The sequence below is a fragment of the Rhea pennata genome, chromosome 5, assembly GCF_028389875.1.
Source record: "Rhea pennata isolate bPtePen1 chromosome 5, bPtePen1.pri, whole genome shotgun sequence".
In the NCBI taxonomy this organism is placed as follows: domain Eukaryota; kingdom Metazoa; phylum Chordata; class Aves; order Rheiformes; family Rheidae; genus Rhea; species Rhea pennata.
Window position 1 is genome coordinate 34,113,655 of NC_084667.1, and position 16,896 is coordinate 34,130,550.

The window sequence follows — 16,896 nt, forward strand, 5'->3', positions numbered from 1 at the left end:
GTCTGTTAGGTTCTGTATTGTCTACATCTGCTGTTGGAACTAGCTCTACATATAGCTACTTTGGGAGTAAATGTTTTACAGAATAAGGATGCTAAGTTAGTTTAGAAATTGAATTTTAAATATTACTGTAAAAGTATAGAACAAACCCAATCAATTCTGAAATCAATTTCTATTGCTGTGTAATTACTATGTGCAAGATAACAAGTGAGGAGTTGAAGTGTGTTTTCCCTTTTGCAGGTGCTGCTGAAATAGTTTGATTTATTTAAAGCATGTGATTTCATGCAATTCTGCCTGATTGTTAATACAGCTGTCAACAGCTGCATGCTCATTTTGCTAACTGTATTCTAGTAAGACAGCAAAGATTATTTTAAGATAGGCAGTTTGGGGTATGTTTTTTATTTTTTATTTTTTTTTAATTTTAGTCAACTCTACACGTTCAGAGGCATTAATGCAGAAAGTCCTGTGCTATCACTATAGGTGACCATTGCTCTTGAGGAAACTTGAGCGAATAAACAAGGCTGAACCTGCTTTTCAAGCATATGGCTGGGCAAGGTCTGCTCTTCAGTAAAAAGCTATGACCATATCACTTTAATGTAGTTCTATAGGCTCTGAAATGGTCTTGTGCGTGGGATTAATTTCATCATCTGCTCTTAGGGAGTATTTTATAGTTTAGATTCTAAAACTTTCATCATTTAACAGGTAGCTAATTAATATTGCTGGATTGGTATTGTGGTTATGCATATAGGAGCCATGAGCTGTCACATACTTAGATCTTCTCCTTCAAGAAATACATATGTCTGAAATGTTTACTGTGAAATTTCTGTAGCTCATTCAGTAACATAACCATCAACATGTATAAGAACATATTAGGAGAACAGAATATGTATTATGTATACTAATTCTATATAAAATACTCATGCTGTTTACTCATTTTTGCTAGCTACATAATTACAGTCAACAGTGTTCAATTTATAATGCAGTGTTGTTTTTATTTGTTATATAGCTTTATGCCAGTATATACAGGCCTCTAAAACCCGAGATGGTGCCGGCTGTTTCATTTCAAGTGCAACAGAAGGTAAAGGTGTTGGGGGAAAAAAAACACAGTTTTTCTGGTTCTTCTGGTACCCTATCTTCATGAGCATTTAAATAGTTCTTAATCTTTTAACCTTCTAGAATTTCTCTTTCCAGCTAATTTTTATAATAGATGGTGGATACCCATTTTTTCTAAGTCTCAGAGAAGAAATTAAACGCTACCTGTATGTCTGCCTTAAACTTCCATTGCCTTTGCATCTTGTCTATTTGTGCTTTTCTTCAGTAACAAAACAGAGATTTCTCTGAAACTGAAGCTTTAGCTGTACTTTAACAAGAATGAAATATGTGAAGTGTATCTTTGAGAATTGCTGTAATAAATACAAACACATATTAATATAGTAACACCTCAGGAAAAGCACAGATATGTAATGACACATAAAATTACAATGCTAATCCTTGCTAATCTCTGCAGTTTGATTACATGCTTAACTAACTGTCTTGCGTCTTCTGTTTCTCTTAAAGGGACTGTGTGCACTTAATTCACTTTTTCCTCACACCTAGCCACTGATGTCTTGCTTTCTGGCCTAGTTTGAATGTGTCTAAAAAGAGAATGAAATATTTACGTATATGTATGTGTATGTGTGTGTGTGTATATATATATATATATATATATATATAATTTTTTTTTAACCTGCAGGGGAGAATTTTGAACAGACGCCATTAAGACGTACATTTAAGTCCAAAGTTCTTGCTCGCTTTCCTGAGAATGTTGAATGGAACCCTTTTGACCAGGATGCAGTGGGAATGGTCAGTATCACTTAATGCAGTGACCTTTGTTCTTAAGGCACAGATCTACTTTAAGAGTTGGAAGCATCCATCTGTGTTTTTCATGACAAAAAAAGTTGCAGTGCAGAGTCTGGTGTAAATTCAGCAAATGTCTATGAATTGCTCTAAATTGTGTGGGCTGAAAAGATCTTTTCATTTAATGGGGATAGTACTTTTTTGGGGAGATATTTAAGATAAATATGATGAGTTTGTAGGCCTTTTTTTGTTTGTTTCTATGACTGCTTTTTTACAGCCTAGAAACCTGGCACAGAAATAAATTAGTTTGTGATTAACGAATCTTCTTTGCACACGGATTCTTTCTGTCAATTAGAATGCAATGTAATTTCTTAATTCAGATTAATATGTCACTTTTCTGTCACGCTTCCATTTGCGGTGATCAAAATATTTTTCTTTATGCAGGTTTGAATTTTACTGTTTTGTTCCTATTGAGACTAGTAACAAAAAGCTCGTAAGTTTCAATAGAAACCGAACAGAACACTTTCAGTGTGCTACTTTAGTTTTTATAACTTCTTGCAGCACTGTGTTATGCAGTAATGTAGTGCTCAATAAAATTTTAAAGAGAAATGTGATGTAGCCTGTGGATTTTAAATCCTATTTTAGCCAATGTTTCTGGAGGCAGGGGATGAGAAAAGTGTTCTAATAGTATTCTCCCCTCCCCCCCCCCTTCTTGTTGTAGCTATGTATGCCGAAAGGGCTTGCTTTCAAGACGCAAGCAGATTCCAGAGAACCTCAGTTTCACTCTTTTATTATTACTCGTGAAGATGGCTCACGGACATTTGGATTTTCTCTTACATTTTTTGAGGAAGTTACTAGCAAACAGATCTGCAGTGCAATGCAGACATTGTATCATATGCACAATGCTGAGTATGACATTTTTCATACTCCACCCACAAATGATAAAGATAGCTGCAGCAGCACAGGAGACTGCAATGGCACTTCTGTTTCAAAGCTACAGCGTTTTAACTCATATGATATCAGCAGAGACACACTGTATGTCTCAAAGTGCATTTGTCTGATCGCTCCGATGTCTTTCATGAAAGCTTGTAAGAAAGTACTAGAACAACTTCACCAAGCAGTGACTTCACCTCAGCCACCACCTCTACCTTTAGAAAGCTACATCTACAATATTCTATACGAAGTTCCTCTTCCTCCAGCAGGCAGGTCATTAAAATTTTCAGGTGTTTATGGACCGATTATCTGCCAAAGGCCAAGCACCAATGAACTACCGTTATTTGATTTTCCGGTTAAAGAAGTTTTTGAATTGCTTGGAGTAGAAAATGTGGTTCAGCTCTTTACCTGTGCCCTCTTGGAATTTCAGATACTACTTTATTCACAGCGTGAGTACTTGCTTTCTGTTTTCTTGTCTTATATTTGTACTGGCACAGGAGGCTTTATTTCTTTCATTTCTTGAATGACACTTTACTATTTTTTAAATGTCATTGGTGTGTTAATACAATCAGATGGATCTGTGTGCAGATTTTAATGTTAAGAAAAGTTCTGTAGTTGCCAAGAGATCTTTGCTTTGGCTTCTGTTCTTAGACACCTACATTTAAAGTTTGTGGCTTTCATATAGTCTTCCATATTTATGGACTGATGAAACAAAAGGAAAACCTGTCCTTTTTATTGTTACCTCTGGAAAACAGTCTGCTGTTCAATAGAGTATTATACTTGCTCTCGTGTTCCCCTCTAGCTGCTTATCTGAATTCTCCCTCTATCTTTGCTGAACTACGTGTGCATTTTGAGATGAAATATAGCTGATTATGTATGGTTTGGAAGAATAATTAATGGTGCAAATATAATTTTTCATTTGTTGTACTACAGTTGTTGCTCTGGGGAAAAAAAAAAAGCTATCCAAAAAAGTTTGATTTGAATGAAGTTAAATCCCAAATCTCAGTTAAGGTCTTAAACAATTACTACTGAAGTCAAGTAAATAAAGTCTTTTTTTTTAAAAGAAGAAGGTGAGTGGCAACTAAACTGAATTAGCATCTGTTTATCTGTTTATATGTTAATATAGTAGTGATAATCCATTTGCTGTGTTGACTGGGGACCACTGGGCTTCTCGCTTAATATACTGTTATTCAGTCAGAGTATGTAGAGTTATGCCAGAAGATAATTGTTTTTCTTCTCTGTCTGAAGTTGGCTAATGTTAATGCATACCCAGTCATCCATAATGGTGTGGATTAAAGTAGACAGATTATCTACAATTTGATCACTATATTATATAGTAGTGGTAAAGAAACATAGAAGATCCTAAGGTTAATTGTGGGACAGCCCATGATGTTACTTCCATCTTTCATTGCATCCATTTTTTTTCCATTGTGTTGTTATTGAAATATGCAGAATATAAATTGGAGCTATTTATAAAGTATATCCTATGATTACCAGAATTCAGTGCATCTGTATCCGAAACAGACGTGTGTATCTGTTGAAATAGTGCATAGGCTAAAGTCAAAGATGGGTTTTGTGTGTATGGTCAAGGTTTATCAAAATATTGTGTTTGTATTTTGTCTGAATAGTCAAGGTCATCAAAATACTGTGTTTGTGTTATGGCAACAAAGCATTATGTCCGAAGTGTTGCACTGTATAAACTCAATTCATTAACTACTAGAGGAAAACTATCGTTATTCAAACACAATAAAATAAATCTTATTGCACTCTGTAATGGTTACTATTTTGAGTTTAAAAATAAAATTGCTTTGCTTATTATTTTTAGAGTAACTAGAAATACTTGCCTAGTAGACAGACTTTTCTTTCTGTGCTTTCTCCAGAAATGGACTAGGCATTTGTGTGTTTGGGGTATAGAGAGAGTTTGTTTATGTGGATTTCTCTGTTCCACCAACGGATGATTCAAACATCAGCTTTTCATCTGGAAAAGAACCCAAGAAAGTTGGCGTGTAGTCTTGCTGGAGTTAGGTCCTGTGACAGGTGTGTGCATGTGTGCCTAGCCTGTTGGAAGCACTACAAGAAAAGCAATGTGTGCATATCAAAATGGGGTCTTTTGATCCCTTTTCAGGCCATCCCATTACATGTTCTTTTCTTTTTTCACTCAACTCACTTGAGGATTAGTTTTCTGTATAATGAGTTTTGTTTCCAAGTTACATTAAAAGGTTTAACCTTTTTTTGGCGCTTCTTTCCAAGAGTCTGACCAGCTACTAATTTAAGTAGCTTAAAATAGGTCATGAGCGTATCTGTGTTGTGTACACTCAGACATATGGAAATCAAAGGGAAGGGATTAATGTGACACAAGGCCTGTAGGCCTGGATCTTTATGACAGTTTGCTTCCACTGTTTCCCTCACCTCACGGCAAGTGTTGGCTGAGTTGGGCTGCTGTACACCTAATAGAAGAGTCCAGTATCAAGTCCAGTGAACAAGTGTCAATAACTTTTCACCAATAGTTTGTATGAAAAGTTTTTTTCCAGTAGAAAAAGAATTTATTTCCTGACTTTTTGCCATGAGTTTTGACAAATTAGTTGTGGTACATCCTTTTGAACTTTAACTTTGCTTAAATACCTGCTTTCTAAGGAAGATAATTTCTGACCTTTTTTATTTTATTAAATTATATTTTCCACCTTATTGGTGTTTCTTAACAACCACTTTTGATGCAATTTGCTAATACTCATTCAGCATATTGTCAAAACTTCTACTGATTTAACAACAGAAGCTGTTGCAGGCTGCTAGAATTGCCAACAGTCAAGTTGAGGTCTTCTGCTAAAATGCTTTTTATACAGATGTACTTCATTTTGGCTGAGTGGGCAGTATTTTAAAGTTCTTGAAAGTTAACTCTTTCTTACTGTAACATATTTTTTTTTCCTCTTCTGTAACTGTGATGTTCCAAGTGTTTTATTCTACATGGCAATGAATTAGAAAATTGCTTTAATGAAGTGAATGCTGTGATGCTTAAAAGATGCTTCTGACTGAGGTTCTGGTTATCTATACATTTGCCTAGTGTTATTTGTCTTTTGTTTTGCTTCCTTTATAATTGAATATACTTTCTATTCTTTCTTTTCTACAGTTGATTAACACCCCTTCTTGCTTTGTTTAAAAAAAATAGGGAACCTTGAGTCTTGAGTGTAGGTGATGGTGTACTTTAGTTCTGAATAGAGTCAGAAATTGCTTAATTTTTAGAGGGCTTATCTTTTTTTTTTTTTTTTTTTTTTTGTGCAGTAGTGCAAAGTTGTCCATGTGAATATATCTTTTTTTTTAATGTCCTTTTGCTTTGCTAAGTCTTCCAGTATTTGAACCTGTGACACTGAGATGGTTTGAATCATTTCTCATTATTCTAGGTCAGATGGCATTATCATACTCATTGGGCAGATTTTGATTTAGAACAATACGTATCAGTATCATAGAGTTTGCTCATGAGATTACATTTATTTTACCCTTGGAGTGCTTTGTAGCCATATGCAGTCCTTCTGGAAGCAAATTATTTAGCATCTTAAGAAGTAGTCAGTCAGTCCTTGGAGTAGGATTTGGCAGTGAATGACTTCTGTTTTAAGATTCCTTTGCTGTGTTTCTGATTTTATGCTTCCTGGAAATTCTTCTTTTTTGTCTCACTGTATTGGCTCAGCCTCTGTTTTGAACAATTATAAGCCAAATGCAGAGAATGTTTTGACTGTCCTCTTGAAAGAGCTATGTTTCCGTTCCCACTTGGAAAAGTGTATGAAGAATGGCAATGCCTGGAGACAATGCTAAAACAAATGAAGGTCCTGAAGCTGCTGCTAATGCTGAGCCAGTGCTAAGGAATTCTGGCAGAAGTACCTGAGGATGGTGGCACTGAATGATTGAGGCTTTTAGTAGTGCCCTCACTAGGTTATTTTGTGGGAGCTGGGTTGCATTCCTGCAAATTATTTCACAGATACATCAGCAATATGAATTTATTCTGTATCTCTCTGAAAAGCATGCACTGAGTTACGACAACTGTGGAATCTGGTTGGAGGAGATTTTTCCAAGCAGCTAAAAACAATGAAATGAAAAATAAAATGCACCACTGACACAGACTATGGTCTTAGTTTTCTTTTTCAGGGTATTTGCAGTCTGTTGCCATTTTTGAGCAGATTTAAGTATTTGTCTGACTGCTTTGCTTTTAAATCATGCCTCTCCTTCTTTTCACTTGCTCTAAATGATACATGCTTAGGAGATTCAGTTTTATTTCTTTAGAATCTTAGTCCTATGTTGGCTAACTCCATAATCTCCTACTTAGGTAAGAGGTGGTCTTCTGATGCCTATGGTGATTTAGGAAACTTGCTCCTTGATGCAGGCATCTTTAATCAGCCTATCAGACACAGAAGTGATCGTGAATTGGACATACTTCAGCCCACTGCTCCTACTGATGATAGTTTGCTGTTACTACAGTTACTCTTTTTCTGAAATAAAAGGTCTAATTAAAGAAATGTATGTGTTTTTAGGGAGTCTGACATACTGAATATTTGTGTTCACTTTCCACTGTTTAAATATTCTTTTATACCATATTTTCTGTTGTGAACAGGTATGAATAAAAAGGAACTTTAGGTCAAGGCAGTGCTTTATTCTGATAACTGAACTGTATTGTGTTTCACCTGTCTACAGAGAACTCTATACAACTTCCCTCCCTCTTTTGTGCCCCTCTTGTTTAAGGAGGGACTTAATCCTGGCAGATGGCACATAGAATCATAGAAGCGGTAAGGTTGGAAGGGACCTCTGGAGATCATCTAGTCCAACCTCCCTGCTCAAGCAGGGTCACCTAGAGCATGTTAGACAGGGTTGCATCCAGGCGGACCTTGGAGATCTCCAGAGAAGGAGACTCCACAACCTCTCCGGGCAACCTGTGCCAGTGCTCCGTCATTCTCACAGTGAAGAAATTCCCCCTCACGTTCAGGCAGAACTTCCTGTGCTCCAATTTCTGCCCATTGCCTCTTGTCCTGTCACATGGGGCAACTGAAAAGAGTTTGTCCCTGTCCCCTTGACGCCCTCCCTTCAGGTACTTGAACACATTGATAAGATCCCCCCTTCAGTCTTCTCTTCCCCAGGCTAAACAGGCCCAGCTCTTGCAGCTGTTCCTCATAGGGCAGGTGCTCCAGCCCTCTGAGCATCTTCATAGCCCTATGCTGGACTCTCTCCAGTAGCTCCATGTCTCTCTTGTACTGGGGAGCCCAGAACTGGACACAGTACTCGAGATGAGGCCTCCCCAGGGCTGAGTAGAGGGGCAGGATCACCTCCCTTGACCTGCTGGCAACACTCTTCCTAATGCAGCCCGGGATACCACTTGTGGCCTTCTTGGCCACAAGGGCACATTGCTGCCTCATAGTCAGTTTGTCATCCACCAGCACTCCCAGGTCCTTCTCTGCAGAGCTGCTCTCCAGCAGGTCAGCCCCCAGCTTGTGCTGGTGCCTAGGGTTATTTCTCCCTAGGTGCAGGACCTGGTACTTGCCCTTGTTGAACCTCAGGAGGTTCCTCTCCGCCCAGCTCTCCAGCCTGCCCAGGTCTCTCTGAATGGCAGCACAGCCCTCTGGTGTGTCAGCCACTCCTCCCAGCTTGGTATCATCAGCAAACTTGCTGAGGAGGCACTCTGTCCCCTCACCCAGGTCATTGATGAAGAAGTTGAACAGGATCTTCCAGCTTTACCCATACTCTTTCTGAAAATCTATGGTGATGGTCCTTCGTTGTTGGGGCAACTACCTCTGCCATAAAACAGCAATATGAGAATTGCAGGCAAACTGAAAATTACATCAATATTTGATTGTCATCCCTGAAATAAGAAAATTAGGAGGGAAAGCTATTCTAACACAGTCCTCTGGTTGTTTTGAATCTGACCAAGTCAAAGAATTCCTGTAGACTCTGACAGACTTCTCTGCCTTATTCCCATCCTGCTCCTCTCCTTCTAGATCCAAGACCTCTCACTTCTGCTTATCTTCTCTGGATTTTTTTTTTTTAACAAATCAACAAAAATGTGTAGATACACTTGCTAAAGATAAATGCTGATGTAAATTGCTTCTCATATACACAGTAAGGGCTAATATAATTGCATACAGGAATTAGAAGAACAGATCAGCCCTTCCTATGTTCTTAAAGTGTGTGGCAACATATAAAAAGTAGTAGATTTTGGTCCTTGCTCTTCTCCTATCAATGCTCTTGTCCAATACAAGGAAAAGTACCTACGTTTTATATGCACCAGAAAACTTTCCATAGCTAAGCATATCCCAGGTTCAAAATATGACCAATGCCTCTGCTGAAATACTACTTCTTTCTATTTTTATTTTTAAATCCCTTGTAATGCTTCGGTACCTGAGGTGTGTTGCTTCCTTCTTAAAAACAAAACAAAATCCTACACCCTTTCTGGATAGTTGAAGCATAAGAAAACACTATAGTTATCTTGATTCAGGCTTGAAGACTTCTTGCTTGTCCTTTTGCCAGTAGCTCGTAAACTTTATAAAGCCTGCAAAATATAGTTACTGTTACTTGAAGACTGTCACAGTGCAGGTCAAATAGTTTGGAATAGCTTAAAGCATGCGGCTATCCAGGATCAAAGACCTGCATTTGCAGAGAGAAACCTGAATTACTGGTGTTGCTTTGTAATTAATTTGAAAGGCTAATACTAAAGTTAGCATAATGACAGAGAGAGAGAGAGAGAGAATTTGTATTTAAATTAGTCAGCAGGATTAGACAGGGTTTTCTGTGTAGTAGGAAATCACTGTTTCTATTATGAGACTTGTTCTTTCAGATAAAGAAGTTGAATATGAACCAGCTGAAATGTTTGTGCATCTATGGGTAATTTTAAGTTCCTTTTAAAGCTGAAGAAAATAGAGTATGGAATGAGATTCTTCTTCTTAAAGCTTGTAATTAATTCATCACTGTGATTAAAGCTGCAAGCCAATGAGTAACTGAAGGCAGATCCCTGTGTCCATGCAAAATAGCGGTGTAGATGTGCACTTCAGAAACAACTTTGCTATTGAAAGTGGTTACCACCTGCTGGCCTGCCCTCACTCACGGTTATTTCCTTCACCTTGCTGCTGGTGATGGTTACTGTGTTGTTCCTCAGCTTACTTAGTTCAAGTGAGCTGTTAGCAGAGACTTTAAATCGTTTAAACTATCCCAACTCCTTTGGATTGAAGGAGCACCTGAGCAGTGGATCTGGTATGCGACAGTGACAGATATCTCTGCAACAACATTTTTCACTGGCACAGCTTGATCTGAAATGAAAAATCAAAAACCTAGATTGCAAAACTGGGACTGAAGTTAGCAAAGATTGTACTGAGTTCCTGTTGGGTTGTGACACTCTTCAGTCCCCAAAGTCTACAACTTTGATTTTGAACAAAATGAGTCATGAAATGCTAGGAACTGAATCTCTTGGCCCTCTGTATTCTGCCACCTGAACTCTGAATGAAGGATGGCTAAGGAGAGAATTAAAGCCATAACTTTGAAATAGTGCATAATTGAGCTTAATTTTTGTCTGGAGCATTTACTTTAGACCAAATGTTACTTTGCAGCTTTCTCTCTCCACTCTGCGATAGTGTGCAACAGCTTAGAAACCTCAGTAGCTGAATCTGTGTGTTCAGGTGCCTTTCAAAATTTCATATTGTCTGGTGTTTTATGAATGTGTTAAAAGGTGTGCGCAAACACACATATAAAGGGTACTGATTTCTCTTCCCTTTTGGTCCCCCCCCCACCTTCTACCTGCTACTTTTGGCTAGATTTAAATACTTCTGCAGTATCATGAGAAATGCATCCTATATTTACAGCTTGAACTGTATTTATAGCCTGATTCAAAGTAGGAATTGTTTTAGTCTTGTGAGCTTCTTTTATAGTCTTTCCAGCCTGGTTGCAAGAAAATCATCTGAATATTTTAGCAGTTGTTTGAATTAGGCCACACACTCTTGACTTCCTATGGTGTTGCCTTCTATACGATGCATATGTATCAAAAATCATTGAAGATGATTCTGTAGTATGAAAGAGGAGGTGGAGGTTTTGGCCCAGTGTACTGCTGTGTTAACTAGTACCAGCTGCTGAATTAAACCAACAAAAACCCTTTGGTATGCATATTGCATGCATGCATTTAGCACTGTTTTTAAATTATACAAGGAAGTAAGTTGCTTTTACATTTGAACTTTGGAGGAAAACTGAGACTGGTCATATATTGCAAAACATAAATGAAGTTGATCCTTTTTCTTTTTACAGTTATTCCAGTCTCAGTCCTGAGTTGCCTACTACACAGCATTCTTTATACAAGTCTAGACACTCATTTAAAACACGTTTATTTTAGAGATACCAGATGCCTTGGGTTTCATGCAAGGCTTCCATAGAAAGATAGAAGAATGGAGAAAATAATGCATTTCCGATTTATTTCTTAGCCCACTACAATACTGCTTCCACACTCAAAATGATGTTCCTGAATAACCCTTGTATAAGCAGCAGAGAATGACTTAATGGATGCCAAGAATTAATTTGCTCATTTCCATATGACTTGTAGAATGACCTACTTTGTGCTCAGCGCTCTCTGTTTTTTCAGCAGAATGTGCTTCAGTGCACAAGTCTGGGCTTTCATTAAAGATGCTGCTCAGCTAGCAGTGGGTTTTGTGGCTTCAGTTTTAAGACAAACTCTCTTTTAATTAGATTCATTTACTTAAATATGTTCGTGAAATAATTTTTTTGCTCTTTTTCAGATTATCAGAGACTGATGACTGTGGCAGAGACCATCACAGCTCTAATGTTTCCATTTCAGTGGCAGCATGTGTATGTTCCTATCCTTCCAGCCTCCCTCCTTCATTTTCTAGATGCACCTGTCCCTTACCTGATGGGATTGCACTCTAATGGGCTAGATGACAGGTCTAAGCTGGAACTGCCTCAAGAGGTGAGAGGAGCTTGGCTCAACTGATTAACTACTGTATGTTACTTTGAGGAAAGTGAGAAACGAGCTGAAGGATTAATGATGAGTCTAGCAACCACTGAAAAATTCCTGTTGATTGTCATTTGAGATGGTTCTTTATTTATTGGAGCTGCTTAGAAAATCCAGTGTAATTGATAAATAAAACCCCGTTCTGGAAATTGTATGCTGTGTTAAGGTTCAACTTTGTAGTTTTTCAGGTATTTTTGCAGTTACTGAAGTTACAGAAGGGATGTTTTTGTGTTGCAAAACACTCTGTGGTAGAGATGCCACAAAGCGACAACATATTTAGTCCAGTCATGCTATGAAGTGCAGGAAGGTGCAGACTGAACTTACTGGCTTGGGCTGTACAGCTGCTTCTGTGTGATGCTGAGTGAGCAAGGCTTATTGACTGGCTTGAGATCTGTGCTCTACTTGAGCTGGTTCCTGGCTACACAGCAGTAGGCTAGGTTTCTCTGCACTGCATTTCTAAGTTGGGGCCAGTTTATGTAGAACTAGCCTGGCAGATGTCTGCATGAAAACTATTTAAGTTTCTCTTCTGAAACGCATAATTCAGTCTGCACCTAAATGTCAGCATCTACTTGGGCAAACTCATGTAAACTGTGGTAGTACTCAGGAAATCCTCCCCTGGAGTGAAGCCCTATTAGCATCGGATACTGTATAAACAGAGCAAATGGTCACTGAAGGCTCTGCTACTCCTACCATGAGGCTGAGGCTATGTTAAGACTGTTTAGAGGTTGTTTCTTTTATCCCTACTTCTCACGTCAAAAATATTATTTTTAGGGACATGTCAGGAGAGAGTTTAAAAGCTGGTTGTGAGGGTCAGGGAACCAAGAGCACTTGAGCGCTACCTGCAGCAGCTGCAGAAGTGTCTGCAGGAGCAAGTTGTTATTTTAACTGTTACATGACTGTTACAGTATGATCTGGCTATTTGCTGGCAAGAAGCTAGAGAGCTCTACCAAGTGGGAGAGCCTGTGGGAGGTTGAAACTAGTGCCTGCAGAGCAATTAGCTGTGGGACAGTACAGCTCTGGTCCCTGTTAGAATCTGCCTATTCTTAGTGTAGGTAGGTGTAGCTTCACAGAGGAGGAAATGGGCAAATAATGGAAAACATGCTACTTAGAGAATCCTATTAGTGCTGTAATCTCTGTCACTTTCTCTGGTTGTCTGTTTTCTTCTATTATCATTTATATTACTGGAAAAGCAGAAATATGATGGAGGGAGGTTTTTTTTTTTTTTTTTTTTTTTTTTTTTTTTTTTTTTGGTCTCAAGCAGTGCTACAACATAGCTTGACATAGGAAACTTTTTTAAGAAACTGCTTGAAATTGAAGACAAGATATTTTGAAAACTTGCAGTCTGGTCACCATGCCAACATTGCTCTTTTTACTCAAAACCATATGCTGATATGCTTATAGCTTTCATTTGTTTTTCCTGGCAAGTTCAAAGGAAAAATTCTCTTTAGATTATTGTTCTTGTTATTCTGTTAAAGTTTTTTTTAGTCTCTTGATTTCTTTATTTTTCCCTTTTTCTATGCACTGGCATCATTAATAACAGAGTAATGTATATTCTTGCCATGAAAACAGTCTATTACTTTGGTTTACTTCTTTTTACAAAATTCTGGGTGCTTTACAGGGCTAGGTTGTTTGTTGTTGTTTGAGTTTTCTTAGTTTTATAGAGGGCAGCTGGTGGAGTATGGATAGTATCAATGTGCCATAGATGTTTTAATTGTTATTACAAAATTTTAAAAAACTGTACTTCTTCTGTAAAGAGAGAATTTTCTCATTTTAAAATCACTATAATACTTTGAACTTTTATTTTGAGTGGGATGTTTCAATTATTTAAAAAGTAAATGTTTTTGAAGAGCTTTATCAGCTCACCTTGGAAATTTAAACAAAGGTCATTGATAGCATTTTTAATATCCAAAAATAGATCAAATTGGAAAGTGGAGGGGTAGATTCTTGACTATGTCAAATTTACCTTTGCTATCATTAGGCATCTTTTATCCCTAGAGAGAGAAGTAGAGATAAAAGAAACAGATACTCTTAATTAAAAGAGTCAAAGAAGCGCTATACTTAATTTCTGATATAGAAACTGACAAGGAAGGTATATAAATTGTTCCAGCATGCAACAGTAAAAGAGGACATGTGGATTCTATTATTTGTACTTAAAGACAGATTTATTATCAGTAACAAAAGAGATATTAATACATAATGCTGGTTATTGCCAAAGTTTGGAATGTATGTGATACTGGATGAAATTTTTAGATTTATATGAGGAACTCCTTTCCAAGTCCTGCTTCTAGGTGCTTGATTCATAGCCTACAGTAAGTATCAGAGTTTTCCTCGCTTATTGCAAATCATATATGAAGATCTGTTCTTTCTAATTTATTCTGAGTTCTGCAGAAAAAAATCTGAGTTTTTGATTTTGTCTTGAAATTGCATAAACTGCATCTTTCTTTGCTAATCCATTTACATGGATAGAAGGGACAGCTGAGATTATAGTATCTAATTTGGACAAGTAGAAAACTGAACAGTAGAAAAGCTTCAACAGAAAATGTAGTTACTGCTTTTCAGTTGAAAGGCTTTGTGGAAGAATATAATATGGCTATCTAACACAGGTTAGATAAGGATGCCATAGTGCCACTGTAGGTTTCTTGATTGTCGTTCTGTAATGAAATTTTTAAAAGGTTTCTTGTGCTCTTGCCCTAAATCGTTGTAAAGTGTTTTAGGCCAATATGTGTGAAAATACTTTGTCCCAACTCAGGCAGGTGTTGGGTTAAGTCTTATATGTGCCATGAGGCTTATTTCATTTTGCTTATGGTGGCAGTCTCCCCCATGTTTTGGTCCAAGCCAGTGCTTGAAGGAATGCTTTACCATGCAATTTTTTTTTTCTATATAGGAAACCCAGTTACATCTCAAACTTCATGTTTTGGCAGGTGATGGTTAGGCAAATTAGCTACGTTTACTAAAGAACTCAAGTTTAGACTAACCCTTGAGCTCTTCAGAAAAGAGTCCCTGATGGCAAATTCATTGAATTTCACAAAGGACTTGCTTATGGCCCAGTAAAACTGGAGAAGACTTGCTGTAGGGTTGAGCTTCTTGTATGTATCACTGATGCAGTACCTTTGAAGTTAAGCTTGTGCTTATGTGTGTTCTGCTTTGCTGAGGGCCTTTTCTGTATGTATGACTGTCCTTGTGGTTTCACAAATAGCTGCATCTGAGGCCATTAAGGAACTCGAAGGAGAAAGGAGGCAGGCAGAAGTGGCACTAGAATAAGGTTCTGCAGAAATCAAAGGGGAAGGGAAGAACACGTAGCTGTTTCAGATGCTGCTGGCAAAAGTGTGGTTCGTTTATCAGTAAAATTGATCAAAAAGGTGGTTAAACTAGCTGTCTTGCAGATCACAAATGCAGCAAGTACTGAAGTGAGACTTTTTTGATATTTCTTTGAACTTCCTTTTAAAGAGGCCTTTGCAGTACCACTGTAATGTAACTTTAACAGGCAAGTTAATCTGGGCCATTTCACGCTATAGATTTGCATGTGTGCATCTCACCACTTGAATTCAAGATAATGGTGGAAATTAAGATTAATTTGAATGAAAAGAAGAAAAAGATTGAGTCCTCCAGCAAATGTTTAACAAGACTATTTTTGCTGGATTTAACTTGTTTTTAATGAAGTGATTCCAAGGATATTGGGCTATTGCCTTTTCTTTGAGAAAAGTTAAAAGATGGAGTTTTTTGCATTTAAAAACTAAAATTAATTTCTCTGCTGATACAAAAAAGATGTGAAAAGATGTGAATTCTCAGAATTCTTATTTTAACCATTTAAAAGATGTTAGTTCATGCTAATCAGTAATAAATGCTATCTTTTATTTTTGTATGTCTAAAAGAGAAGAAAAATCTTTTGAGAAACCAAACCTTTTTTTTTTTCCTCTAGTGGCCAACACATCTAGATCAGCCTGACCAAGATAATTATTTTGAATGATAATGACTGCTTTGTATGTGTTTTCGCACTGTCTGCTGGTGTGATACATCCTTGATAATACAGCAGATTTATTGACAGACTTCAGTTTTAAGTTTTCCTTAAACAACCTAAACAACCACTTCAGCAGCTGAATTCATGTTCTGCAGCTGCAGACTGTTTTCTATCACAAATTCTGCTTTGACTTGAGAACAGTGCTAACAAATGCAAAAGGTCACCAAGTGCTTGCAGGAATGGCATAGTAGCATTCCTTGGAATGTAGGACCACTGTAAACACTTTTTCCACAGACTGTTCTTGTGACCTTGTGTGTGAAACGTGCGCACCCAGGCACATGCAGGTGTATGATTTATATGCATTAAGTGAAGTGCATGGTTATTTGCAAGATTTGGACATAAAGCACAAAGATGATAGGTACTGTAGAAATGCTATAGATGAACGGCTTTGAGTCTTTTAACACTGTGTTAGAGCAGAAAGTGTAGTCAGAATCATTTTTCAATATGATAATCTAGGAGGACATCTGAAAACCTGTATATGAGCTGTAGCCTGACCACCTATGCAGGACAGAAAACTCAGGCAGTGGTGATTGTGGTATCAGAACTGACAGAGTAAGTTATTCCTCCTTAGACAGCCTTTTGGTAGAACCTAAATCATTTCCTTCTGTATTTTTAAAACGAGCTGAAAGGAAGGATATGGACTTCATTCAGGCATTGCTGGCTCTTATTGTACTGGAGGTCAAACTATAGAATTACAATTGTGTTTTGGCTTTGGAGTTGATGAATGTAGTCTGGAGCCTGTTGAACCAACTGAAAATTTTGCTGTTGATTTCATGGGACCAGACTTTAGCATCTAATATAGAAACATTGACTTTCTTGTACACACATTTCTGAGGTTTGTAAGACTTGCACCTTTAAACCCTGTTATTTGTGATTATGAAAGTTACTATAGGAAAAACACAAGTGTTTAAAATTAGGAGGTGACACCCTTGTTCTTTAGTGTGATATCCCAGGAGAGTTGTTTCATTATGTGATGATGTTATGTGTCTCTGTTTTAACAAACTGCTATTGATTTTTTGGATGTAGTAGTTGGAAGTTTTCTTTTGGTGAGAAAACTAGTGTCTCAGCAGCAAATGAAAAAGTATTTGAGTGTTCTAGAGACCTCAAATAATAAGTGACGAATTTAAAGATG

The 16,896-nt window shown here is 37.5% G+C and overlaps 1 protein-coding gene across 2 annotated transcripts in view; it reads left to right on the forward strand.

Moving 5' to 3' along the window:
- DENND5A (DENN domain containing 5A) overlaps nt 1-16,896 on the forward strand; it is a 68,052-nt gene that overhangs the window by 19,575 nt on the left and 31,581 nt on the right. The window contains exons 2-5 of one of the 2 annotated variants that reach the window (XM_062576624.1): nt 1,004-1,075; nt 1,730-1,839; nt 2,555-3,215; nt 11,514-11,701. In XM_062576624.1, the coding sequence (XP_062432608.1) occupies nt 1,004-1,075; nt 1,730-1,839; nt 2,555-3,215; nt 11,514-11,701 (1,031 nt within the window). The remainder of the gene's footprint in view (nt 1-1,003; nt 1,076-1,729; nt 1,840-2,554; nt 3,216-11,513; nt 11,702-16,896) is intronic. The other variant, XM_062576625.1, reaches the window with a different exon arrangement.